Source organism: Symsagittifera roscoffensis, chromosome 1, assembly GCF_963678635.1.
Source record: "Symsagittifera roscoffensis chromosome 1, txSymRosc1.1, whole genome shotgun sequence".
NCBI lineage: Eukaryota > Metazoa > Xenacoelomorpha > Acoela > Convolutidae > Symsagittifera > Symsagittifera roscoffensis.
The window spans coordinates 87,542,612-87,568,685 of NC_087062.1; the positions used below are offsets into that span (position 1 = coordinate 87,542,612).

The 26,074-nt window shown below is 35.6% G+C and overlaps 2 protein-coding genes across 2 annotated transcripts in view; both read right to left on the minus strand.

The window, feature by feature from the left end:
• Positions 1–26,074, minus strand: part of LOC134851623 (uncharacterized) — a 421,621-nt gene that overhangs the window by 167,248 nt on the left and 228,299 nt on the right. The gene's annotated exons all lie outside the window — the stretch shown is intronic.
• Positions 4,674–26,074, minus strand: part of LOC134851609 (cilia- and flagella-associated protein 47-like) — a gene marked incomplete in the record, with an annotated part of 58,116 nt that continues 36,715 nt past the window's right edge. Inside the window, 15 exon segments of the mRNA XM_063867764.1 lie at positions 4,674–5,102; positions 5,530–5,740; positions 6,189–6,353; positions 10,221–10,392; positions 10,546–10,756; positions 11,524–11,734; positions 15,267–15,402; positions 15,776–15,932; positions 17,123–17,227; positions 17,607–17,829; positions 19,508–19,683; positions 21,536–21,707; positions 22,327–22,472; positions 22,867–23,029; positions 25,890–26,056. Coding sequence (XP_063723834.1) covers positions 4,779–5,102; positions 5,530–5,740; positions 6,189–6,353; positions 10,221–10,392; positions 10,546–10,756; positions 11,524–11,734; positions 15,267–15,402; positions 15,776–15,932; positions 17,123–17,227; positions 17,607–17,829; positions 19,508–19,683; positions 21,536–21,707; positions 22,327–22,472; positions 22,867–23,029; positions 25,890–26,056 — 2,739 coding nt within the window.

Consider the following 26,074-nt stretch of genomic DNA (forward strand, 5'->3'; position numbering starts at 1 on the left):
ATTTCTGTTATTTTTGTATCCTCATAATCATGTGTATCAAGGGAATATGCTTTCCTTACTAGTGTTTCAATTCTTACTGCAAGTTGCTTAATTGTTTCGTTTGGGATTCTACGAGTTTCATTGGATAAATTTTTTGGTGTTGTTTGTTTCTTGTGGAGTCAAACATTTTTGAAAATTCTTGTGTGAATCTTTTCCAGTCTGACTTAAGATCTTTAAGATCTATAGGTGAAAACCTTTTTAGGGCTGCGCCATCAAGTGTGGCTTGGGTTAGAGCTGTGCGTCTATGTATCCAATTTTGATGAGGTGGTGTATTTACTGTTTCAGGTGCTATATTTAAAATCAAATTTGCTGTGACGGCGTTTAAATCATCTTCTACGGAGTATTCGGGTTCTGTTCCTGTGAATGCCATTAACGATTTATTTGAAGAAATTGAGGATCCACCCATAAGGCATGGATTCTTTGTCATTTGTAGTGATTCTGCGGCATTTGGTATTTGAGAAAAATTTGTAAATTGAGTCATTGTTGTTTCATGTTGTTGTAGATAATAGGGTAGTGAAATTTCATTTTGCATTTGAGTTGGTTGGTAGTTTTGTGTATTCACTGGGTTTTGTGATTGAAAGTTATTATATAAGGTTGGTTGATGTCTTGTTTGCCTTTGTTCATTTCGTGTATATGGTTTAAAAAGATCTGGTCGATAGAAAGGATCTGGTTGATTGATGTTTTTGTGATGATGATTTGTGTTAAATCTTTGGTTTTGTTAAAAAATTTCCTCATCTTCTAAGTAATGTGGTTGATTTCTAATATGATGTTGGTTTGCTATGTTTTTATTTTGTTGGAAAAAAGGATACTTTTCGCTATGATCTATTGTAGCTCGTGGCTGATCGTTAAAGAATACTGGCTGAGAAGCTTGTTGTGGTACATTATGGTTTTGTGATTGATTTTGACTATTTGTTTTGGGGGTTTTGGTGTTTTGGATTTTTGGAAAAACCTATAGTTATGATTGAGAAGTTATTTCTAATCGATGTCTTCTGCTTATTTGTTTGTCTTGACGTTGTTAATAGTCTAAATGTTTGATAGTCCATTTGTCAACATTTTGGAATAACTGAAGGTTTTACTGTCGATTGTATAGTTGTTTGTGGAAATACTGTCTTTATTTTTTTTGGAGTTGTAAGTATTGGGTGAATCGGAGAAATGCTTTGTTGTGTTGTTGTTGGCATTGTTTCAACTATTTCTTCATTTATGAAAAGTGATGGAGTTTGAATATCTTGCTGTGTAAGATTTCTTGTTCCATTAAGATTTTCTTGGTTAATAAATGTAGAATTTAAACTATTATTTCCTTTTCTATCTGTGAATATTGAATTATAGTTTATAGGTGTTGCATCAAAAGTAAGTGGAGTTATTCTAACATAAACTCTATTAATGGAAATTGTGGTGATTGCTTGACGTGAGATGTCAGCTGTTATATTAATAAAGGATGGATGAGACCATTCAGGGTCCCAAACATAGTATGTTTCGTCTGCCAATATTGCTTCATCGTCTGAATTTTGTGGTTGAAAATTGTTTCTTCCTAATGATATCAGGTCAATGTTATGAACAAAAAATCAATTATAAACTATGCTAGTATGTCTTATAGATCGTGTTTAACAATTTGTGATATATCGTTTTTTTGTGAAATTTTCACGGATTGTGTTTAAAAATTTTGAGAAATATTTTATTTCTTGTCTTACAGCTGTTTGCCGGAATGTTTAAGTTGGCGAGTCAGTTCGTGTTTCTCTCAGTTCTAATATGGATAGATAGCTATAACAAAAAATTAGATTACATCGTCTTTGAATATGGAATTTGCTCTTTGTGAATTTTGGTGTTGTATAATTTTTATTGAGTCTGTAAAAACTTTTGAGAATTCTTTATCTATATCGTCTGTTTGTATTTGGTGTTTATTTTGTGATTTTGCTTAGGTGATGCGCTTTCGATTGTGAATATACCATGTGAGGTGATATTATATATATCTTTTAGGTAATGATCAAATATTTGTCGTTTTAATTGTACTTCAGGGAATTCTTGTTTAGATGGGCTAATTCCTCTTTCAAATAAACTTACACTTAAGTTATGAAAAAGTTGTACTTGTCCTCGGGAGGGATCATTTAGTGGTTTTATAGAAAATGGGAGTATTGAGTTGTTGTCGAAACTTTCGTCGTATTCGATCATGTTTTATATTGTAAGACTTAGTGTGTAACATTCAATATGTCTTATTGATTAATTCCAATTATATAGGCGTATTGGTTTGATGACTTATGACTTTTGTTTGCGTTTTCATTTTATTGATGATAGTGTTGTGGCTTCTGAGTCGGAAAAATATATTTGGTCGTCGATCGGGTTATTTTTGTTCATGGAATCTTATAATTCGTGAAATTCCTGTATTGTGTTTGTGTCTGATTCTGAGACTGCGTTTCTTTGTTTTAAAAATCGTTTTCTGATAATTTGTTTTTGTTTTGTTATGATTGTCTTTTTTCGTGTTTGTCGTTTTGATCTTATATATCCTATTGTTTGTCTGTGTGGTGTAATTACAAGGTCGTTTTTAAATTAAATCTTTCGTTTTTAAATTAAAAAAACTAGGAATACGATTGTTTGTTTGTTACCTAGATTATCTCTTGACATAAGGTTTAGGATGATGGATGCAATAATTGGATTAGAGATTTCCAATTTCCTAAACTGTTAGTCCTTACGCGTTTTGAGTGGTTATCTTATCTTGAGGCATAGGTTGTCGTGGTTTGACGGGTTGGAGAGAGAGTAGACTATCGATTCGTGAGAATGAGTTTTTACTTTCTCGTGACTAAGTTCTAATTTAAGATAGACTTATTTAATCTTACTTAGGGGTTGTGATTTGTGATCAAGGGTTGGAGAATAGTAAATCAATCCATAAGGTTCAGGTATAATTAGAACGCGAGTAGATCGTTAGATACTATTTTATGACTTACTAAGTTTAAGTGTTTTAGCCTGGGTCATCTAGGAGGAAGGGAATTAAGTGAAGAATGAGTAACCGAAGTTCTTCACTGTTTATCTTAATTAAAACGATTAGTTTTTTTCAAAAATTTCTATTAGTCCTGGGTTTTTGATAAGTGTTGGGTATTGAATCGACGTTTGAGGTCGTTAGACACTTTAAAAAAGTGGGGGGGGGGGCGAACAAAATTGTTCCGTTTGATCCAAGGAAAGCCTGGATGATTGTTATACAAGTTGAGATAATTCAAGAGAAAACAAGGATAAGCCTTGATAAAATTTAATGTGAAGGTTTTAAGTGTGATGTGTTTAAAATTAAGGTTTAGGATGATGTTAGATGTGTAACTTGCTGTTATTTTTTAGGTGATGAAGCTGGGATGAAGAATTGATACGACAGATTATTAAAATTAACGTTGATTTTTGTTTTAACTAATTTTTGTATTTTTATTCAATAAATTTTTTTATTAAAAATGTTTTATTTTATTACAGGTTTTCAAGAGGGAACGACTTGTGTTGCTTTTATCAGTCGTTATTGTATAAATAGTAGGTTTAGCACCATTAAGTGTACTGAAGGATTTCTTCAAATTTTAAGTCAGTAAATGAAAATCCAAATTTACTGCGGAAATGATTCTAAATACATAGGTTTGTTCCGGTTTCGGTTGTACTATCATGAAATGAATCGGTAGATTTCTTCCTAAACGTAGATCGTGCTTTGTATAAATGTAAATGTTAGTCATGGAATATGTTTGGTTAGTTAAGAATATTTTATAGAATTAGAGAATTATATTTATAACCAATTATAAATTCTAGTTTAGAAATGGTTCCAATTATAAAGCTGATTATTTTTCTCATAATTATAAGATAGACACGATAAGAAAAATTTTCGGTTAACAATCTAGATTTGACAAAACCTAAATGTACTCAAACATGTTGAAAGAATCAAGCTTTTAATTTTTGTACTAAGTTTGCTTTATGATTCCGGAGAAAAACGTCAAGGCATAATGGCAAAAAAACTCTTTTTCGAAAGCTGAATCAAATTGAATCAATTTAAATTCAAATTGCTCAAATCTAAAACACACTCAGCCCAACTAATTAAACTTTTTACCTATATTATGCGCTTTCAGACCAAAAAATAATCAGAAAACATGCATCCGAAAAAAAACCAAAAATTTAAACTTGATTTTGTTTCGAATTTTTTTCGTTCAACAGAAAAACTTAGCGCGTATAGAAATCAATTTTTCCAGGTTTTATTTTCTTCGAAAGGTAAAACCAAGAGTTTAAAAAAACTATAAAGAAGATACTGAAATAAAATAACTAGGCAAATAAGCTGACAAAATTGGGACGAAATCGAAAAAGCAGGCTTTTCTATAAAAGAAACTTTCAGCGGTAGGCCCAGTATGAGAAAAAAACTTGGGAAAAACCTAAATCATGACACAGGGGGTCAAACCATACAAACTTTTATCTGATATTGCGCTATTCTGCTACGCTACAACTTCCTTGTTTTTTTAATCGATTTTAAGTCACGTTTTTCATTCTGAAAAAAAAGTAATTTAGCACCTAATTAAAGTAATTATTACGTGATAATGGGCACGCACACATTCTTATTGCTACGCCTCCGAGAAAAAACCTTGCGGAGTTAACTGAAGTTGGGACATTTCGAAACCTCAAGCTACAAAAACTGTTTACAAAATTATAATTTTCGGAACTATTTACATTGTACAATGATCAGTTTTACGCCTTATTATTTACAAAGTTTATCATTCGCCTCTTTTCTGAAATCTTTATTACAGTAAGTTGAGTCCCTTCGTGGGTTTGTTGGACGGAGCCGCGGCTGCTAACTGAGTGTATGTAGTTTGGGTCCTTCGCGGAACTACATTCCTCCCTTTTAAGGGACTGCTGACTGCAGTCGTGTCCAGTCGTAAGTTTTCCCGGATGAAGTTGCGGTAGCGACTGTTTCCCATCGGGTCACCCTGCTCCCCCTGGTAGATTGTCGTGGCGTGCGGAAGGGGGAGGGGCTGGGGTATCGAGGAGTGGGTGGTTTGGGGCTGAGGGGGGTTGTACTCCGGGATGGTTCCAATGACTTCGAACGACCAGTGCTTCAGTTTAGTCTGAAACAGTTAAAGTGCACAGTTAGTTTTCTAAGCCAATGAGGCAAAGAACTATTCAAGTAAAAAATACGAAAAGAAAAGTACGGGCTTTTTCACTGGAAGAAAAAATATCGAAAAAATTTTTTAAAAAAAATCATTTCATACAGACAAACTGCCGTTCAACTAAGTGGCCCTTTAACTGCCGGCAAATCATAAATGCAGCTGAATATCTGCGTAAACTAGAAAATTTTTTGTAAGAATATAATTCATGTTCAACAAACTCAGAGGGAATCACCGACGGGAAAAGAACAGAACAGGATCTAAGATCTTCTTCAAATAAAAAAAACAACTTATGAGCTTCCAAAAAACTTTCGTAAACTTTTTTTCAACATTTAGTTTTGTGTTATTGGGTATAATTCGGGGGTTAAAATACCCAAGCAATTCCCACCTGTATGACCAGTGTAGCCTTGTATGTCTTTCCATAGGTGCTTGGCCGGAAACTGACTGTGACCTCAGTTGACCCCGCCTGCAGCCCACTGCTGTGTTCTCCGGCTGAGTTGGGGTCGCTAGCGTTCATCTGACCGAATGTAGGGTGCACTTTGAAGGCACTGACATCCGAATTGTTCGTGGCGAAGAAGGCCTTGAAGCTCTCGGGTCGACTTGGAAAACAAGTAATTCTAATCAACTCGTCTAATTATATTATCAGAGTCTGCAACCTCATACCCCCATAAAAGTCCAAATCTTTGAAAATTCCAATTCTCTGATATTCCAATTCTCTGAAAATTCCAATTCTCTGAAACTTCGTTTACAGCGCATCAATAGTTGACAAAATAGAGTTTTTGGTAAGCTATGGCTATATGTCACCGCCTTTCAATCAAAAGGTCAGCAGTTCGAGGCTCAAGGTGATCTGCGATAGTTTCTTATGGGCCAGGCATCGTAGTCCAAACAAGAAAAAACACTAAACTAATAGCATGTAATTTTAAAACCACCGAAACAACAGATGTTCTTTCTCTCGTGGATAGGTCGTAATAACATCAAAACTCATTGGTTCTATTTCTGAAAAGCTAACAAAACTTCACGAAAAGACTAAATGTGTTCTTTAGTTACCTGGAGTGGCTGTTGTGGATGTGTATGGTCTTCTGGGCGACCTTGTTCAACCCCAGTGCCCTGATGACGATAGTGTCATCGGAGGGGGGCTCCGTGGCCCTCAGGTGGAGGGGGAACTTCCACACTCCCCCGGTGGCAGAGGAGACTTCCAGGAACACTATGTCTCTGAAACACGCAACACAATGCAAAAACATCATGAACATCATTTTTGTTCCCACAAAAAAAAATTGGAAATAAATATTTTTTATTTGTTTAAGAAATAGTTTTTTTTGCAGCCAATATATTTTGACTAAGTCCAAATTTTACATAATACATGTATTAAACCGTTTTGCGGTGGTTGTTATAGTTTGTTTTTAGTACAGGTGTTTAACAATTTCTCAATACTAATTGATTTTTTTAAAATCATATTTAGATGCTGGTCATATACAAAACAGTCTTTTAAAAATCAGTCCAGTACTTCAAAAAAAAATCTAGAAAAAAACAGTCTCATACAAAACAGTCCAAAGCCATTTGAATTTTTTGTTTCGGCGCGAATAGAAATGATACACGCTATGAACTATCAAACATGAGCGTACCTGAAGATGATAGAACCAAAAATCGAACAATAAATCAGATCAAAATCAACAGCCATAGTGGTTAAAGCATAAGACTCAAACTCTAGAGATCATAGGATCGAAACACCGGTGGCACAGAAATTTTCCAACTTTCCGAAAAAAGTTGACATTTGGGTAAATACGAAATGGGTATATGTCGGGTACACAAAATGGGCTCAAACTTAGCAACCCAAGTTAAAATCGGGTAAATACGAAACGGGTATATCTCGAGTGCAAAAAATGGGCTCACACTTAGCAACCTGTATATTTTTGACTGGATTCAACAGAGCCAATTTTTAAATTCTGTTAAATTGTATGTTTCGCAGATTATTGCTTTTAATGAATGGACGCTGCTGTTTTCTAGGTAGTTCTGCATTCGCTGCTATACTAGCAATTATCATCCAGATTAAACAGAACCAGAAAAAAAAATTTAAACCGAGCAAATATTTCTTATCAATTCGTGGAACAGTAATCATTTTTTATCAAGGGACTGTTTTTCAGACGACTCTTTTTGGACAACTTTTGGGACTCTTTTGTATGGGACTGTTTTCTGGACTCTGACATGATTTTTTGGACAGTTTTGTACAGGAAGGTTTTGTGTTGGACTGTTTTGTATCGACACGCATTTCAGATCATTTTTTCTGGAGTTACTACTCGGTTCAGTAGCGCATAAAGTTATGCATTATTTTTCGAAAAAAAACTCTTTAGCATCGAATGGAACAATATATACCTGAAAATTGCTTTCTGCCTCACTGTCGGAGCAATTTTATAACATCTTTCTTGAACCAAATTTTTAAAATTTATATTTAAGCCCCTCTGCAGGCAATGAAGTAGTCGAAAAAAGTCAGTATCAAATACCACATTCAAGTTTTTCTGTCATGATTCAAATTTCATTACGCGGAGGCGAATCTGAAATTCACACCATTTGCAAAACAACAAGTATAAGTTAAAATCAGCTTGATGCTCAAAAATATTAGCAAAAAAGATTTCCAAGGATGTTAGAACATTGAAGAAAAGACTAACTGGAGTCGACAAGCATGAGCTCAAATCGTCATAAAAAAACAAAATCGAACTTCTTTATTTGTACATACACTTATTATACTTCTAGATACAGCCTTTACAAGTATTTACCAGCAGAAAAACAGGTTAAACATTTTCACTTTTAGATCTGACGACATTTTGTCCCCGACAAAAAGTGGAGTCACACAGTATATAACCTAGTCAACATACATTTGCAAAAAAAGCCAGAGAGCAAGAAAACCGAACAAAATGACTGATAATTTTGACCCAATCTGAAAAAAGTATCTGACTTCAAAATTCTGAGGAAACTGGATCATTGGGTAATATTTTCAAGCCCGCTGGAAAATCAGAAAATTGAAATCCACCTTCGAAGCTAAAAATTATGCAGTTTTTTTTCGCGAAATTTATAATTTTGATATTGGAAAATAAAAATTGCTTTCTTTAAGCAAATAAAATTCAATTCGACTCAAAAAAAAATTAAAACAAATTTGAGCAAAACAATTTCTAAAAGAAAAAAAATCACAACCACAAGACTTGAAAAATAGCCATCAGGCAGTAGGAAAAGGGTCAATGAACAAAAGGAAAATTTCGAACTTCAAAGTAAAAAATATATATGTTCAACCCTTCTTGAAATTTATGATAAACTTATGACCGACCGTCTTCTGATAAAATTAACTTAATTTGAGAAAACAGGCTTAATAGGGAAAACTTTTATTCCGCTGGAAAATCAAAAAATCTAAAAAAACAAATTTCAATTCGAAACCAGAAGTTGTTTACGCTTTGTTGCGCCATTTCTATGCTTGTGTTTGGAGAGTACAATTTACCTAAATTTCAGCAGATGAATTTAAATTGAACCCAAAAAAGGTATATAAATTAAGTTAATTCATAAATGCATTAGTATGCACAGAAGTTTTTACGTATGAATATATTAGTGTGTATTAATGCATCTATGGATCTGTAGTTAATAAAGCATTTTGAGACTTTTTCTGAAAACGAAACACAAAAAAAATCACCAATACTTATATAAGAGTCTTCACTACATTTATCGACTCTTAATAAGTGTCTTGACTTCGTTCGTTGACACTCAAAAAGTTCATGTAAATAATGAAATTACTTTCATGCGGTAAATAAATCATTAGTAATGGTTTTGGCTTGGTTTTTTTTCTGCTCAACTTGTTGTAAAAATAACCTTTTGAGGCAAAAAACAACCACGCAAATCAACCAACCATTGTTATTGTTCCGAACATTGAAAATGGGGAAAAACTTTATAATCGGCTGTGTTTTTACTTTTTTTCCACGGAAAATCATGTATCACAAAAATCATCGGAATGGGTCGAGTGACATAATATATTAAAGCTCTTTCAGTCAAGATTGATTAACATTTTAAAAAATTGTCCATGAGTCAGGAAAAACTGGTTTGAAATTTTTGATATTTAATCTATTTTCGAGCAAAAAAAGCAAAGCAAGCAGTAGCTTATTTTCTAATTGAAGTCGTGAAAACTTCGTTTTAATTGAATAAATTTAATTGTTGGAGTTTTTTAACGCCATTTTGGAAATCAAAAATTCAAAAAACCATTAGATTTTTAAAATTTGTTAATGATCTTTGTTTGGTTTTCCAGTAGCTTTTCTACAAAAATTGTTGTCCAGTTTGCCTGATTTACTATTAATGTCGAACATGCGAAAGTTTTAGCTGTTGGTTCAGACCTTTCATCACACCACGAACAAAAAACAACTAGTTCGAAAAAAATAGTATTTTTTAAGACTATGGTCGGAACATTCTGTGCTACTTGACAGTAACCGGCTATCCTTGTTTCTAACTGCTTTTCTCTGCACTTACTTTTTCATTTAAAAAACCAAAACTCATCGTGCTGCAAGTCGATTTCTTCATTTGGCGTAGTATTTAAAAGTCGAATAATTTAGTTTTCATTCTCTCCCGTTTGATTTTGTGTAAAAAAACACGAAGAAAAAGACTGAGCGCATTATTCCATTAATGTTGAAAAACTTAATGAAATGTTAAAATATGTTTCCAGAGGCACATCTAGTACTTTCTCGAATAACGCATCTCATCTCAAAAAAGACTCAATGGACAAATACAAAATACAACTCAGCGCCGCTAAAAAATTTAAAATCGAGCAAATTATGACGTTTTTTGACACTTTTTAACTTGCCCTCCACCCCCCTCCTCACATAAAAAATAGGCGATGAGAGTGTTAAACTCCTGAAAGAGTAATGTAGTACCACCACCCTCCCCAGCTTATTTTTTCCCCGGGTTGTGTTGTGTTTCTAAGTTACTGAAAGAAAAGTTGTGTCTAAGTTATTGTATGGGTTTGATAAATTTAACTTAAAGGTTGGTCCACCTTAATGCGACCCTGAAAAAAGGTTTCTAAGTTAACGGAAACAACAGTTGTATCCAACTAACTGTATGGGTTTGTGTGGGGTGAATATGGCGTTGAATATGAGTTTGGCGTGGCCACTCTGTCTGTCCCTGTCTCTCTTCAGCAGACTCACGGCCACCGTCTTCTCCAGCTGCCGTCTGCTCTCGTCACTCCCAAACACCAGCTGGTACGACAACTCACGCGCCACACAGTTGCCTATATGGCACAAATCAACATCCATCAACTCAATACTCCACCCCTATATGACCTTTGCTTGAGAGGATATTAAATCTGGTCTATTTAGTGGAAGACGTTCAATTGATCCCCAAATCAACCCATATATGCACCTGAACATTAAATCAAACTCACTTTCAGAAAGCAGCACTCCTCCCCCTGGACTGGTGATGTGTGGGGTGGCCGGTTGGGATCCAGGGGCGGAATATCTAGCGCGGTCGCTGTTGCCCCCCTCTAGGCCAGATGCTGCAGAAGCAGACTGTTTGTTCCTGGAAGCAGACGACCCCCCTGTGCCGATCACTCCTGTGAGAATCACTTCAACTCTCTCCTCCACTCGGCTGCGCGCCTGAATAAATATGAACAAAAAAGAATTGACCCTTTCTTCCCCCTTCCCCACCAAAAAAAATTAGAAAAAAACCGCATGTTATTCTCAATTTAGGTAACAGCAGCGGTTCCCCATTAAGGGCTGAATAGCTCGTATGGTCGTCCTTCTTCTCGTGGATAAGTCTTCTTAGCTGACCCAGAAGTGAACATCTGTTTCATGACGTAAACAGCAGTTTTACGGGAGGTTATTTTATAGATTTCTACAATGTCATGTTATAGTGAAACTGTCAAAAAATTCATTTTGCACCACAAGAAAATCTGCGGGGATTAGGCCAAAAATTATTTTCTACGAATGTTTTTTTTCGATTATATGAATCTTATGTTTTTGGTAAGAACTTTAAATCTCTCAAATCATGTATTTTTGCCAATTGAGTCAAGTATAAAAGAGTCGCGCTTAGACCATTTTTAGGGATTATCGAAATTAAACCAAAAATAGCGCACTTTAGGTGGTCAGGGGCTCGAAACTCCCATCTATTCCCTAAATCACATTCCTGCTAATTATAGATGCAGAACAGTTTTAGGGTTGATCGTCCAAAACTTGATGTCGTAAATCAGGGTACCAACAGAAAGGATGACGTAGGAGTCAATTTTAAGACTCGTCCTTTTTCTGCAAAATTCCTAGATCAGCCTCTGCTACTACTAATATGCCAACACAAATATACTAACACAAAAAAAAACGATGAATACTATGAATATTACTATGTCAACGATGAATATTGACGTGATTACCTCGCACTCAATGATCAAAGGTGCTTCTTCCTCGTCCATAGTGGATTGGGGCACACCTTTGACTGGGAACACCCATCTGATCTGACTCCTTCCCTCCCCCTCTCCTTCTGTCTGTTCCCGAAGGGGATCCAGTTCCCAACTATCTCCGTCCTCTCTTCGGATCGCCACTGCACATACACACTCACTCGGCTCCATCTGGTCAGGAGCATAGCTGCATTAAACAATAGACAAATTAGATACGTCAAAAACAATTGGGCTCTTTTCCAGTTTTCCACTCCCTCGCAAAATCACAAAATAAAACTTCTTATTCAAAAATTATTGTTAACGCAAGTTATGTGAAAAAATGTTCAAACCAGTTAATTTGTTTCGCAAAAAAGGCACATTTTACATCAAAAAATTATTAATGCTTTTCGAGATTCTACTATCGAGAAGATTGTACTAATCAATGGTTTCAAAACTTGAAAATTAAATTCCGGTCTGAACGAAAAATATTCCTAATTAAAAACATTAACATTCAAACTGGGTGTTTATCAGACACTTATTCACATCGGTCGTGAACTCCATGCAGTGCCCCTTGAGCACCCAAAGGGCCTCTCTTTAGTACTATTTAACTATTTCTATGGGGGGTATTTTTTCAGACAGACATCCAGTAGCGTTTTGAAGGAGGGAAGGACGCCTGTCTCTTCCCTAGAAAATCAGGACGCCTTCAAACCCCTCACCGCCCATAGATTGCTCCCTTCAGAACTATTGTAAGACATCCGTTTTTAGCATATCAATCCTAAAAATCCGTCCAACCGATCCTAAAAAAAGCTCGGAAAAACAGTTTGGTCGACTTCAAAAGCAACAAAAAATCTAGATTGTACAACAATATCCAGAAAAAAAACGAAAAAAGTGCCTAAATGAAAATTCAATTTCCTGAATAACATTTAGAACATGAAGATTTAGCAGAACAAATAAAAAAAGATATATATATTTTTTTGATTTTCCAACTTCAGGAGAACGAAATACATCATGTCAAATTATATTAAATTGAAAAATTTTTTACACAGAGGCGAAGTTGCACTTCACATGCACAAGCTAAAATATGACCGACAACGCTACTGGGGAAAACTGAATGAATAAAACTTTGATTCTACAAAATTGCAACAAAGTCACGCACGCAAAATATGAGTCTACATAATTGCTAAGTGACGCAAGCCAATTATGACGAATTAGCAGTACCAGTCAATTTGAAAAAACATTACTAAGACACAAGACTCAATTTTGAAGCGGGCGCATTTTAATTTGTATATAAAAAACTTCATTAGAAACATCCGACCCTGCCCAGGTTCGAACCCTCTTACTTTGTTGCGGGTCTGCTTCCCTAACTCTACGCTAGAGATTCTTGATAACTTAAAGCTAAAATGTGTTTTTTAATAAAATAGTCTGTGCTAATATCCTTATCATTGGCTGTACTCAATAGCTGGTTATTGATCGAAATGAACACTTTCAAAACGAACGCACTTTGACGCTACAATATTTGTGTCGCAACAAAAACTACGACTTAGGTTGTAAAAAAAAGAGAATTCTTACTATAACACAAGCTTTGCTTGTGTAATTAAAGTAATTAAAATCATTTATAGAACAAATCAAAGCTTCAAAAAACAATAGACAAATTAAATTCGTCAAAACAATTGGGCTCTTTTCCAGTTTCCCACTCCCTTGCAAAATCAGAAAACAAACTTCTTATTCGAAAATTATGGTTAACGCAAGGTATGTGAAAAAAGGTTGTTCAAACCAGTCAATTTGTTTGGCACAACAACCAAATTTTAAATCAAAAAATAATCAATGCTTTTCGAGATTCTACCATCGAGAAGGTTGTACTAATCAATTGTTTCAAACCTTGAAAGATAAATTCCGGTCTGAACAAAAAATGTTTCTAATTGAATACTTTCAAACTGGGTGCTTATCAGAAACTTATTCACATCGGTCGTGAACTCCAGGAGTCTCTCTTTGGTATTATTTTACTATTTCTATGGGGGGTAATTTTCAGACAGACATCCAGTACGGATTTTAAGCAGGGAAGGACGCCTGCCTCTTCCCTAACTGATTCAAACCCCTCGCCGCCCATAGGGTTCTCCCTTCAGAACTATTGTAAGACATCCGTTTTCGGCCAATCAATCCTAAAATTTCGTCCAACCGATCCTAAAATGAAGCTCGGAAAAACAGTTTGGTCGAAAAAAAACAACAAAAACTCTAGATTTTACAATTATCTTCAGACAAAAAAAATAAATGAAAGACTAGATGAAAATTCATTTTCCTGAATAACAATTAGTACACGAAGATTTAGCAGAACAAGGAAAAAAGGATATTATAATTTTTTGATTTTTCCAACTTCAGGAGTACGAAATACATCATGTCAAGTTAATTTAAATTGAAAAATTTTTTACACAGAGGCGAAGTTGCACTTCGCATGCACAAGCTAAAATATGACCGATAACGCTACTGGGGAAAACTGAATGAATAAAATTTTGAGTCTAAAAAATTTCAACAAAGTCACGCACGCCAAATATGAGTCTACATAATTGCTAAGCGACGCAAGCAATTATGACGAAATAGCAGTACCAGTCAATTAAAAAAATTACCAAAAAACCTGACTCAATTTATGAAGCGGACACATTTTAACTTGTATACAAAAAAGTTCATTAAAAACATCCGACCCTGCGCAGGTTCGAACCCTCTTATTTTGTTGCGGGTCTGCTTCCCTACCTCTACGCTACAGATTCTTGATAATTTCAAGCTAAAATGTGTTTTTAAATAAAATAGTCTGTGTTAATATCCTTAGCATTGGCTGTACTCAATAGCTGGTTGTTGATCGAAATGAACACTTTAAAAATGAACACATTTTGTGGCAACGAAATTTCCGTCGCAACAAAATTTGCGACTGTTTGGAAAAAAAGAGTTCATACTAAAACACAAGCTTTGCTTGTGTAATTAAAACCATTTATAGAACAAATCAATCATAATTCAAAACACGATTGATTGGATTTTTTAAAATTCACTGGACATTAGTTAATTTGTTTTTTTTCGACTTTAAATTTGTTTCGAGTAATTCTTAATAATAAAAACAAAAGCAAAATTCGATGTTTGTTTTTAATGCTTTGCTTTTCTTCTCTCAAGCAATATCAAATTTGATTATCTGTTGATTTGAATCGATTTTTTTTGCGTCAGCGGATTGATACGATATGTATGCGTTGGGCGCAATAGATAAATTATATCGCGTCCAGACAATTCGGCCAAAGACATTTCAGCCGATTTGAAATTCAGACAATTCAGCCAAATTTATGCAGACGATTCAGCCAATAATAGTGACCGCCGCAGTCGCGCCAACGTGTTGCGAGCTTGCCAACAAAAGGTAGGATTCTATACGAAATTTAGAGCCGGTTATCGCCGCGAAGCGGCGACGCGCGCCCACCGGCGACCTTAAACCGAGAAATATCTCCAATTCCGATTTTTTCTTTCGAATCTAGCGTTTTGTAAAACTGACTGAATTGTCTCAAGTTGAATTGTCTGTATATTTTTGGCTGAATTGTCTGAATTTCAAATTGGCTGAATTGTCTTTGGCCGAATTGTCTGTGCGCCAAATTATATATAAAGATCTCATATAATACTCAAAAACTGTTACTCCGAGAACCGATATCCGAGACAAAAAATGTCAAAAAATCAATGAGGATCGAGTATGTAATGTTAAGCCATAAGCCTACCTGATAGGTATGTCGAGAATAGTCTTTGGCCTGAGCAGAACTTTCCTCGAGTGCTTGAGGAGAAGGCAGAAGGGACCATCCGGGTCGAACTCATTCTTCAATCTCTCATTCTCGCCCGGCAAGTCAGCTGCAGAGGCTGCAAAACAAGATAAAAAACTTAAATTGCCACTGGAAGTTATGTATGTACAAACATCATACGTACATTATTTATTCCGTAAAATAATACTAAGGCTCTGTTTTGGAAGAGTAGAAAAAATATGATGGAACAAGGCTAATAGTTTAAAATTGAATGTGATATGTACTCAACACTTTTGGAATTAATGAAATGTTTTTTTTTGGAATTAATGAAATGTGTTTTTTTTTGCACTTAGACTGTTGAAATTAGTGAAAAAAAAGAGACTAGATAGAGTAAAGAGAACCACACTTTTGAATTACAATAAATTGGAAGTTTATAAAACACTTGTGATTGTGGGGATAATGACTATGATGATGATGTCCGGTGGACCTACCTGCAAGCATGACATCGACGAGGACTGTTTCGTCGGTGGGGTTTCGGAAGGGGATGATGAGGGAGGAGTTCTGGCCCAGCTGGCATTGCACTGACACTGGCTCCACCTCCCAAGGACTCACACCCACCCCACTCGCAATGAACACCCACTCTCCAAACTAACAACAAACGCCAATCAGTTTTCAAAGAATCTCAAAAATCACTGAAAAAAAAGAAAAAAATTTAAAACTCAGCGCGCTGGTCTTAATAAATAGTCGAGAAAAGACGGCATGGATCTACTAAACATTTCAGGGGGAGATTGTTAAAAAGGGGGAGATTGTTAAAAAGGGGGAGATTGTTAAGTAGGTCAAGTTAGAAGAATTTTCGACCAATCAGAGTGCAGCAAAATTATAAATCGCAATACAACGCTCTAGTGTGATTTTACTCTATATATTTATGGGGGTGGAGATTCTTTAGTAGATACCATAGGGGGAGGGGATTGTTAAGTAAATCCGACGGCAGTTTTATTCTAGGCATAAAAACTGTTTTTTTTTCTATCTAGCTTGTTCAAAAGTAATTGTTTTGGGTTGAAAAATCCTATGTGCGGTAAAACTATGGATAATTAGAGAAGATCTAAGATTTTCTCTAAGTGGATATCGAAAAAGAAGAAAAATTTGTCAACTTTTTCATGTTTAATAATTTGTTTTTCGATCTGCAAACTTTTGAGAAGTTCAAAATGCAGTTCTTTGGCACTTTTTAGGAAACTTTGACCAAAGAATTGCGTTTATTTACCGGATTCACTAAAACAACGAATATTGGCGCCAAGGGCGTCATTCGTTTTTATAGAGTCGGTCGGCCAAAAATCGGCTTTGAGATCCTAAACGGAAGACCGTCTGTTTAATGCTTTAATCGAACTCAAAAATACTGGCATTCAAAATTGCATCGCTTATTATAACATTTAGTCACATAAAAAATATATAATAAAAATAATAATCGGGAATTCTGCGATTCGCTGAGTATATATGAAAAGATATCCAGCCTGTCTAAACATAGTCAGTTTCTATTATTTCCCCACATTCCGGAATTATTCGGATGAGCAAAACTCTTTCTTTTTTTGCGACTCAAGGCCGATTTTGCGTCGATAACTTTCACGTGGTACCCCTATGGCAGCCGAATTCGGTCATTCTGTGGTTGACTTGAATCTAGAGGTCAGTGAGAGCTCTTCTTTTCAAACTAGCATTGCCATGGCAGAGGATCGATTTACACGATCTGACGCTTTAGATGGAAAGCCCCTTCCGCTTTTGATAAGGGCATCTCTTAAGCTACTGAATCTCTTGGAAGTTCCTAAATTAGTGGCTATGGTTCGTACCTGATCGCAGTTGAAAGTGATCCTTCCAACGTGGTTTCCTCTTCCCAGGCAGGAGGGTACAAACAGAATGGGTGTCTCCATGTCACTATGCGCAGGCAGCAACATCTGCACAACAAAAAAGATAGACGAAAAAGGTCATAACAAAACGACAGTAGGTAACATGTATGACAGAAGAGTTTGCCAATCAGAATTGAGTGTTCAAAAGATAGATGCACAATTTTAAAAAAAGTTACCGCGAAGATCTCAAAAACATTAACGAATCCACATCAGAAATCAATGTTATTCTTCGGACCATGAAGCTCTCCACGGTCAGTTTTATCTTATGTAGTTTTTGACACTGCTGCTACCTTTGGAAATAAATAAAAAATTTGGCTTCAAACGACAAAATTGGAGGTAAAGTTTGGAGTTTTCGGTCAACTAATTCCATTCAGATTGGTTGACCGGACAAGAGATTGCGAAAAAATGGTCATAAACTAAATTATACCTGTGATCCTGAAGTCATCCCCTCAACTGTGAAATTATTTGGGTTGGAGGAGACAGGACTAAGCAGCAGGTCCTCCCCCGTCGAGTTGCTCAATCTGATCACGTGTCTCTCCCACTGTCCCAGGGGACACTGCATAGGGGGCAGCTCAACCGGCTCAGGGGGGTTGCCTTTCAGTTTGAGTTTGTACCAGAACTCCCCCAAGATATCGTTTGAGAAAATGAGTCTGAACAAAGTTACCCTTAGTGCAATTGACCCATATTGCTATTAGTTCACTCGCTAGCCCTTACCAAGACATTCTTGTATGATTCAGAAGGAAAACAACTCTTTACCAGTTTTTGGTCAGATATTTAAATATCATGCAATAAGTGAAGGAACATGAATGCAAGATTCAAAATCAGTAACTAGCAAAAATACTAGAAAAAAAAAATCCAAGGGTTAAAAAAGTATTGAAATTGAAAACTGTAGAAACATATTTTGCAATAATGCTCATTCAAATTTTAAATTATCAACTGTAAAAACATGTACACTAAGGAAAACGGACTAAAATATTACAACTCTATAACCCTCTCGACTTAAAATAGAACGAGATACAAGAAGATGATGCTTAAAAACCCTCTAGTTTACGAAAATATTAATTTTAGATTTTTTAGATTATTTTTTGTTGAAGATAAAACTGTGGCAATATATGAAAAACATTCTGAGAACAACACTAAAATCCATCTGATTTGATTACGTACATACTTTTCAAATTAAATCTCTGACTTATCAAGAAAAAAAGTTTTGTTCTTTTCGCTACCTCAATGAAGGGTCCAGCATGGTGTTCAAGATACCGGGTACTGGCAGCTAGACGTAATAAAACAACGATAGTAGGATGCTGCGCAAGTTAGACAAAGAGTTCCAGCAAAAAAGTGAAACTCAAAAGTAGGAGAAACAAAAAAATTTGAATGGTGTTTCATTTGTTTCATTTTTTTTTAAGTAGAGCGGTGATTGTCAGAACCAAAACCTGCAAAAATGAGAGGCTAAAAAACTATGTCCAAGTCGGAGTAGAAATGAATTGGGTCGTTGTGTCATTTCCTATAATATAAAACATTGCGTCATTTACTTGTTGTGTCATGTCATTTACTTAATGATTTTTGGATTTCGAAATATGATACCAGGCAAATTTGGGCAGAAAAAACCAACCTAACGCCATACTTTTTGGTAAGCATGGCGTAGGGTTGGTGCGCGCAAAAAAGGTGTTTTTTTTGGTATAAAAATTTGAGTTTCCAAAAAGGGTCCAAAAACGGCTTTTTTGACCTAGTTTGCCTACAACTCAAAAATTTGCCTGCAGCGCAAAAAAATTTGTCAAATTACGGACTGCTAGTGTTCTGGGAGCGCTCGGAAACTCAATTTCGTCGAGTCAACCTAAACAAAAAAAATAAAATTTTTGAAAATCCGGCCCCCTCGAAAAAATCTTGGATCCGCCCCCTGATGGCGAACAAACTGAATTTTTTCTCTGCCACCGCTCCCTTCGCGGTAAATTAGTCTGAAAAACGAAAAAAACTCAGCCCATTTTTTTCGAAAATTTGTAAAATATTATTTTGGCGTTAACATCACGACTCAAAATGCTTCAAAATGAATAATTAGTCGACCCTCCTCTGACATTCATTTGTTCTTTTGTTCACGCACAAAATTGTATAAACAAAAACGCTGAAAAATTATGGATCTATTTAACTATTCCCCCCATAGGTACCTAGTAACGAATTGCAACCCCTATAATGATCTAATTCAACGGTTAAGCACATGTAAATTTTGTACCTAGTACCGAATCTCTCCCCCTCTTTTTTGCAAAAAGGGGGAAATAATTAACCAAAATTATTTCCAAAATTAAAGATAAAATTATTTTCCTAATTCACGCTTACGTTCCAGTGCTCTGTCCAGTCTTGGAGGGGGAGAATGAGAAAGAGTAGGCGCCCTGGGACTTAGGGGGGATGAGGACGCTGGTTTCTCCCGATAGACCATTTCCTTCCAGGGACACCTGCATTCGCAACTCCTCTTCCATCGGGTTCGAGAGGGGGATCTCGTGGGATGTAGAGCTCTGAGAAAAACAAACAATGAATGAAAACAACCTTTACTCAATTTTCTACGCACAAAGGTATCTTTAATTTTAATTTAGACACAGCGCGAATTATCATTCTATCTAATCATCATCTTTAAATACAGAGTTTGCCTAACCGAAATCATACCACGCTCGGCAAGAAAATAAGGCAAAAAATTCCATATTATTTAACAAGATATTACATATTATTTATCAAGAGAATGGAATGAATTGTTCGTACTAGGCGACAACTAGTATTTATAATTGGTATGGGCACAATTGAAGGAAGTTAACCCAAGTTTGGAGCTATCGCACATTGTTGTAGATTTTGAAAAATCTTCTATCAAAGCCTTTCAAAAAAAATTTGCAAGGGTACTAATCAAACGATGATTTTACTATTTCACTGAGGCAAACTGGCGGCGCAAAAACCAGGAACTTGGACTGGCTCCCACATAGAGCAGATCTAAAAACGCGCCTCTGGCTAAAATCTTTTGCGGTCTTTATACTCATACCGGAATAAGACTTTGAAACAGGTCTCAATGCCCTACGCGCTTCAATTTGCGAATAGTCGGACGATTCCCCATTGATAGATTATGTGGATTACTTTGAGTCAAGTTGGGTTCGGACGATTAATAGTGGCCTTAGGAAGACTGGTCAGCGTCAATACCTGTCGAACCAAATCGAAAATTCAAAAAAAGGCCGACATAAGACTAATAATTCAGTAGAAGGCTGACATAGAGCCTTTCAAATGGGAATGGGGTGCTTTCATCCGACTATCCATATGTTTATGTAATTTAAACGAAAAAAACTGCAGTGCATGACAAAATTCAAAATGCTCGAATCAAAGCAGAAGAGTGTGCTATTAAAAATACCAATATAAAAAAATCCAATCGCATTTGGTTGAACTTCCAAAACGACCAAAACAAAACCACTTTTAGCTACTCACAACTATGATTTCTAGATCATGTGTTATGTTTTTCTTTGTTAATACAAACACAGTGCTGATTTAAAGTAACCGGACAAAACGAACAGTTGAAACTCTAAACGCGTTTTTTTTCTTCAAATTGTGTTAAATTGAGACAAAATCAGAAGAGAATAATAAATGCTTAAAATCAACATGATGCAACTTACTTTGCAAAATTCGAAACCAAAATTTTACCTCAAAAATAAGTCATTTTGGCTTTTTTTAGCTAATCAAAAACTACTAAGAAACTACCGAGTTGATTGATAAAAGTTATATCAAAAAGAGCCTATTACTCAGCCGCCCAATTGATTTCTAGAGGGGAAAAATCCTCACAATTTTGAGCAAATCATTTATTTGAGATTTGTTTTTAAGCAAAAATTTTGATTTTTATATAGTAAAAATGTTCTTTTTAAATATCAAGCAAAACTTTTTTCTGTTATACAGATACTTGGCGATTTTACCCTTCTATAACTTTGATTAGCTGCGTGAAATTTGTTAGTTTCAACGTAATTCTTGATTAACTCAAAAAATTAAAACTTAAGTTTTTAGAGTAAAATTTTCGTTTCAAATTTTGCAAACAAATTGCATTATGATAAATTTGGTGAAATTCTAACCAAATTTTGTTCTGTTCACTTCTTGTCTAACCTTAACACAATTTGACAAAAACGCATTTAAATTTTCAAATGTTTGTTTTGTCCGGTTAATTTAAATCAACACTGTAGTTGCGCTTTACCAATCTTCGCTTTTTTTAAATACTACCATTTGTCGCTTTTCGGCCAGTTTTCGCTTTCGACAAATCGTCGCCTTGCCGGATTATTATTAAAACTTGAAATGAGCCTCTTTTGATTAAGCATGAATAGTTCTTTTTTAACTCTTCTCCGTACTTACTAGTACGTTGCAGGACATTTCGATTGTCTTCTCAGGTAGACCGGGTGCCACTACCACTTCGACTGAGAACCAGATTTGGTAGAGGGGTTCATCTCCACTGTCACCCGAAGTGCGCTCCGAAAGGGAGGGAGAAGCGGCCCGAGTAGCTGCCAGCGTCTCCTCGTCAACCTCCCTGCAAACAATTTTCTCAAACATTTAAGCAATTTCGCATAGTTTTTACAGAATCCGGGCAAAAAAAAACGAATTTATCCAAACTGATTATGGAAATTGATGACATCATTGCCCAAAACTGCTGCGCAAAATTGACTTTACATTGCGCAGATTATGATCAGCCTCCTATTTTACTATAACTTTTTTTAAAAATGATCCATTAGTTAATTTGAAATTTTTTATGAATCATCAAATACAAAATTCAAACCGAAGCTTTAATTTCCCGTGTTTGCCACAGAAGGGAATTTTATAAAAGTATCTCTATTCCTTTTGGTAGCAGGCGCGGATCCAGGGTTGTTTTTTAAGGGGAGAACGCCGTTTTTCTGCCATTTTTTTAGTTTCACCAATTTGATTAAGAAACATTCTAACGTCGGTCAGCCAAAAAATGGAGTCTTAAAATAGTACAAAAGGGAGAGGCACCCTTTGGTTGGTGAGGGGGTAGAAGCCCTGATAAGGCACCCTCCGCTCCCCACGTAAATCTGCCCCTGATTGGTTGTTTATTTTTGCTTATTATAAAACTTAGCTGTTAATTATTCCAGAGCTGCCTGATGTTAGTGGTGGTGGTTCCTGGAGTGTATTACCTGCCCCTGTCCTTGGCGACGAATGAGAGCACGTGTTTGTAGTGACCTCTCCTGAGAGGGGTGAGGAACACTTCTACCATCTGCACCTTCTGAGGCAGAACAGTCACAGTGTCTGGTCCACTGAGAAAGCCACAGTCCGACAGGATCTGCAACAGGAACAGTGCAAAAGTCAACACATAGCTCAGAGCATATCTTACACAGGGTCTCTCTTAATATTCGCCTTTTTGGTGCCTAGCAACAAACTGCCACCTGTATAAAGAACTATTTCAGTGCTTAAGCGTATTGGAATATTGTACCTAGTAACGAATCCCCCCTTTGGCTAAATGGGGGGCTATTTAAAGAGATCCCATAGGCTCATTTAGAAGGAAAAATTTTTACAGTCGGCAATGAAACTTTAATGGGTAACATTAAAAACACAAAGAAAGCACGTAGCCGATTGTTGTGGCGCTTTCAGTTGTTAGTTTCATTTAGATGCCCTTAACAATATTCTTATTTGATTTTGAACTTAGTTTTGGTAAGTATTTAAGGCTATTTGTGTACATTGAAGGTCTGTTTTCTGGCAGTGGTGTTTGGAACTCTGATCATGTAGCCAATCTTCTTCTTGACAGTACAGTGGACTATGAAGTGTTCCAGTGCCAGAGGTCTCTCCCCGAACCCACTCAGTGCAAAACAGTGCTCCATCCCATCCGTCTTGTTGACTAATCTATATCAAGTTAACACCATTTATCCATCAGAAGTCCGAAATACGAGCTGTTCTGTTCGACTTTTTTTAAGGAAAATCGCTGTTGTGCTCATTTTTAAACACAACATGAATTAATTGGTAATTTTTCTGAGCACTGTAACATACTCTCAAAAAAATAGGGTAAAATCTTCTGAACTGAATTCAGGTAAAGTGAATTCCAGGCAAATTTTACCTTAACTTTATCTAGAGTTACCTGAAAAAGTATTAACGGTAATTTTTTTTACTTCAACTGAGTAAAAGTCGATTGAGGTGGAAAAAAACTCTTCTCAAAAACAAAAATTTTTGGCGGATAATCAACAAACCACCATTTCTTGAAGCCGAAATTGCATCAGAATAGCATAAATTACATCACAATTTTGTAACAACAATAAAAACCTGTTGCATTAAAATGTTTGGCTTGTTGGAATGGTAATCTTATTTTCGGCTTGTTGGCCCTTCGGCTTGTTGGCCTACCACCAAATGTTGATAACAAAAAAAAACAACTAGCAGCATTTTGTCAGAGTAATAATTGTAGCTCTAATCTAACCTTTAATGAAGAATAAAACTCTTTAGGAACAATTTTTCTGATTCTGTCTTTTAATCTACCCGTAACTATATCGAACCCCTCTCTGGCTGTCAGAACCTTTCAGAATCTTTCAAAATTATTCAACTGAATTCAAGTTAACGAGCTGTTCAGCTTTATCCACAAAGGAAGGTCCGAAATACAAGCTGTTAATTTAATTTTTTACAAAAAACTGCTGTTCTGACCCTGTTTGAAAAATACATGCAGCTGTTTGGTTATTTTTCTGAACACTATATTGCGCACAGTAGCAATTACAAAGAAAAAATTTCGCTAAATCACCTTAACTGAATTCAGGTTAAAAAATTTACAAAAAATTTTTACCTTAAGTTTATTTGAAAAAGTATTAAGTGATTTGAGATAAATAAGGAAAAAATAAAATTATTCCCCAGAGTAAAAAACCAAGCGAAGAATAAATCGAGAAAGGCAGTTCCAGCAATAAACTAGGATTAAAACAAATATTAGGAAGCGGTAATTATGCCGTCAAAATTTGTATAGACGCTCGTTGAGTCGGAAGAAAATGCCATGAAGCTTGAGCTATGAAAATTTTAATACTTTCTTGAGTGTTCAAGTATTCACACTACACAATGTTAGCCAATATAATATAAACAGAGCCAATTGAAGATTGGAAAAGAGTAATGAACGCAAGTAACATAAAAAAACACTGACTTTTGTGAAAAAATATCAACTTTTGAATTTCAAAGAAAAAAATAGATGCCCTTTAAGCTTTTTCAAAATCTGGAATGATTTACGATAGCGCTTTTTTGATAACATTAACCCAACCGGAGAAAATTGGATCAACAGGTTAAGTTTTTATTTAGCTGGAAATCTAAAAAACTTTCGACTTTCGAAACTAGAAATCGTTTTTCTTGCCATTTCCGCTTTCCTAATTTGAGAGAGCTATTTAGATCACTTTCAGCAGATAAATTTCTATTGAAATGAAAAAATGCATATATACATAAGTACATAAGTGCATTCAGAAGTGCATCAATATGTATTAATGCACATCTGTAATTATTACAGACTTTCATGCGCATTTTAATACTTTTTCCTGAAAAAATAAACAAAAAAAATCACCAAGACCTAAAAAAGAGTCTTCCCTATGTTAATTATTCTTAAACATAACAAAACAAATTTGAACATAGAGGTGAAGTTGCACTTAGCAAAATAAAGCGGGAAAACAACAAAAACAGCACTAAAAAGCGCAAAAACGAAGGAAAATAATCGGAATCAAACCACCGACAGATTGAGAACACGCGCTATTAACATGCTAATATATACATAATACACCTCTTTTTGCGACTTGGGCTACAGAAAAGTGAATTCATAGTACAACATTGCGATCGCTAGCTCGCATGTGTGACACAGAGGCGAAGCTTCGCTTCGCAAAAACTAGCGAAAACATGACAAAAATCAGCTCTATAAAGTGCAATAAGAAAAGTAGAAAAGTCTCCAATTAGAAACATTATGACCTAGAGATTATGAGGCTCACGCACTAATCACTTAGCCACGAACGCTTAATAACTCACAAACACTAGCCGGAAAACAAAACAGATATATTGAAACTTCCAAGGCTACAGATTGTGATTATAGCAAAAATGCAACCAAATTAGTGAACACTATTATTGAACAGTTTTAATTGAGAAAAAAGAAGGTTCGTACAAATACACTACGCTCGCAAGCCGCGAGTGTAATTAAGCAAGTGTATCAAACATTACTAACGGAACAAAACTTACAAAGCAGTAATAAAGCCGAAAATGCTTGAGCAGACACCATTGAGCCAGAAAATTTTGTTTTCATTAGAGAGCCAGAAAATTTTGTTTTCATTAGATAACTTAAAAAATCAAACTTAAAACGATAACTTAAAATGATAACTTAAAAAATCAAATAAAAGTTTTGAAACCTTTTTTTCAAAAACACACACTTACAAAAAACTTTTGGCTCATCAAACAGACGACGCAATTAGAGTCCACTAAAACGATACAATATGCGTCAAAACCTTTCAAGTCAAACTGAAAGAATACCAAATCAGATTTGACGAATTAACAGTCATTATAAGAAACACAACACGATTATTACGGCAGAGATGCTTGAATGCAGACATGCACAAAATTTGTCTAGTGACTGACGTACTGTTAGTGCCTAAGTACTGAGACCTATCCGATTTTTTAATAACAAGTTTTCTTTTCATTTTTTATGACTTTGGATATGACCCAAAAGATCCTGATTTTTTGTTAGTGTCATGTAAACTGCTCTCTGTACCTGAGACTTCCCTCGGAGCTGCCTTCGAACATTGGCTTGAATGTGAGAGGGTAGAGAGTGGTTTGGTTGGGGGTGGCTGCGATGCTCTGGGGTCCACTGAATGCGTCCCCTTTCAAGTACGCTTGTAACATCCAACTCGCATCCGTGTTATTCACGATCGGGATCTCCTACACGCAACACTTAAA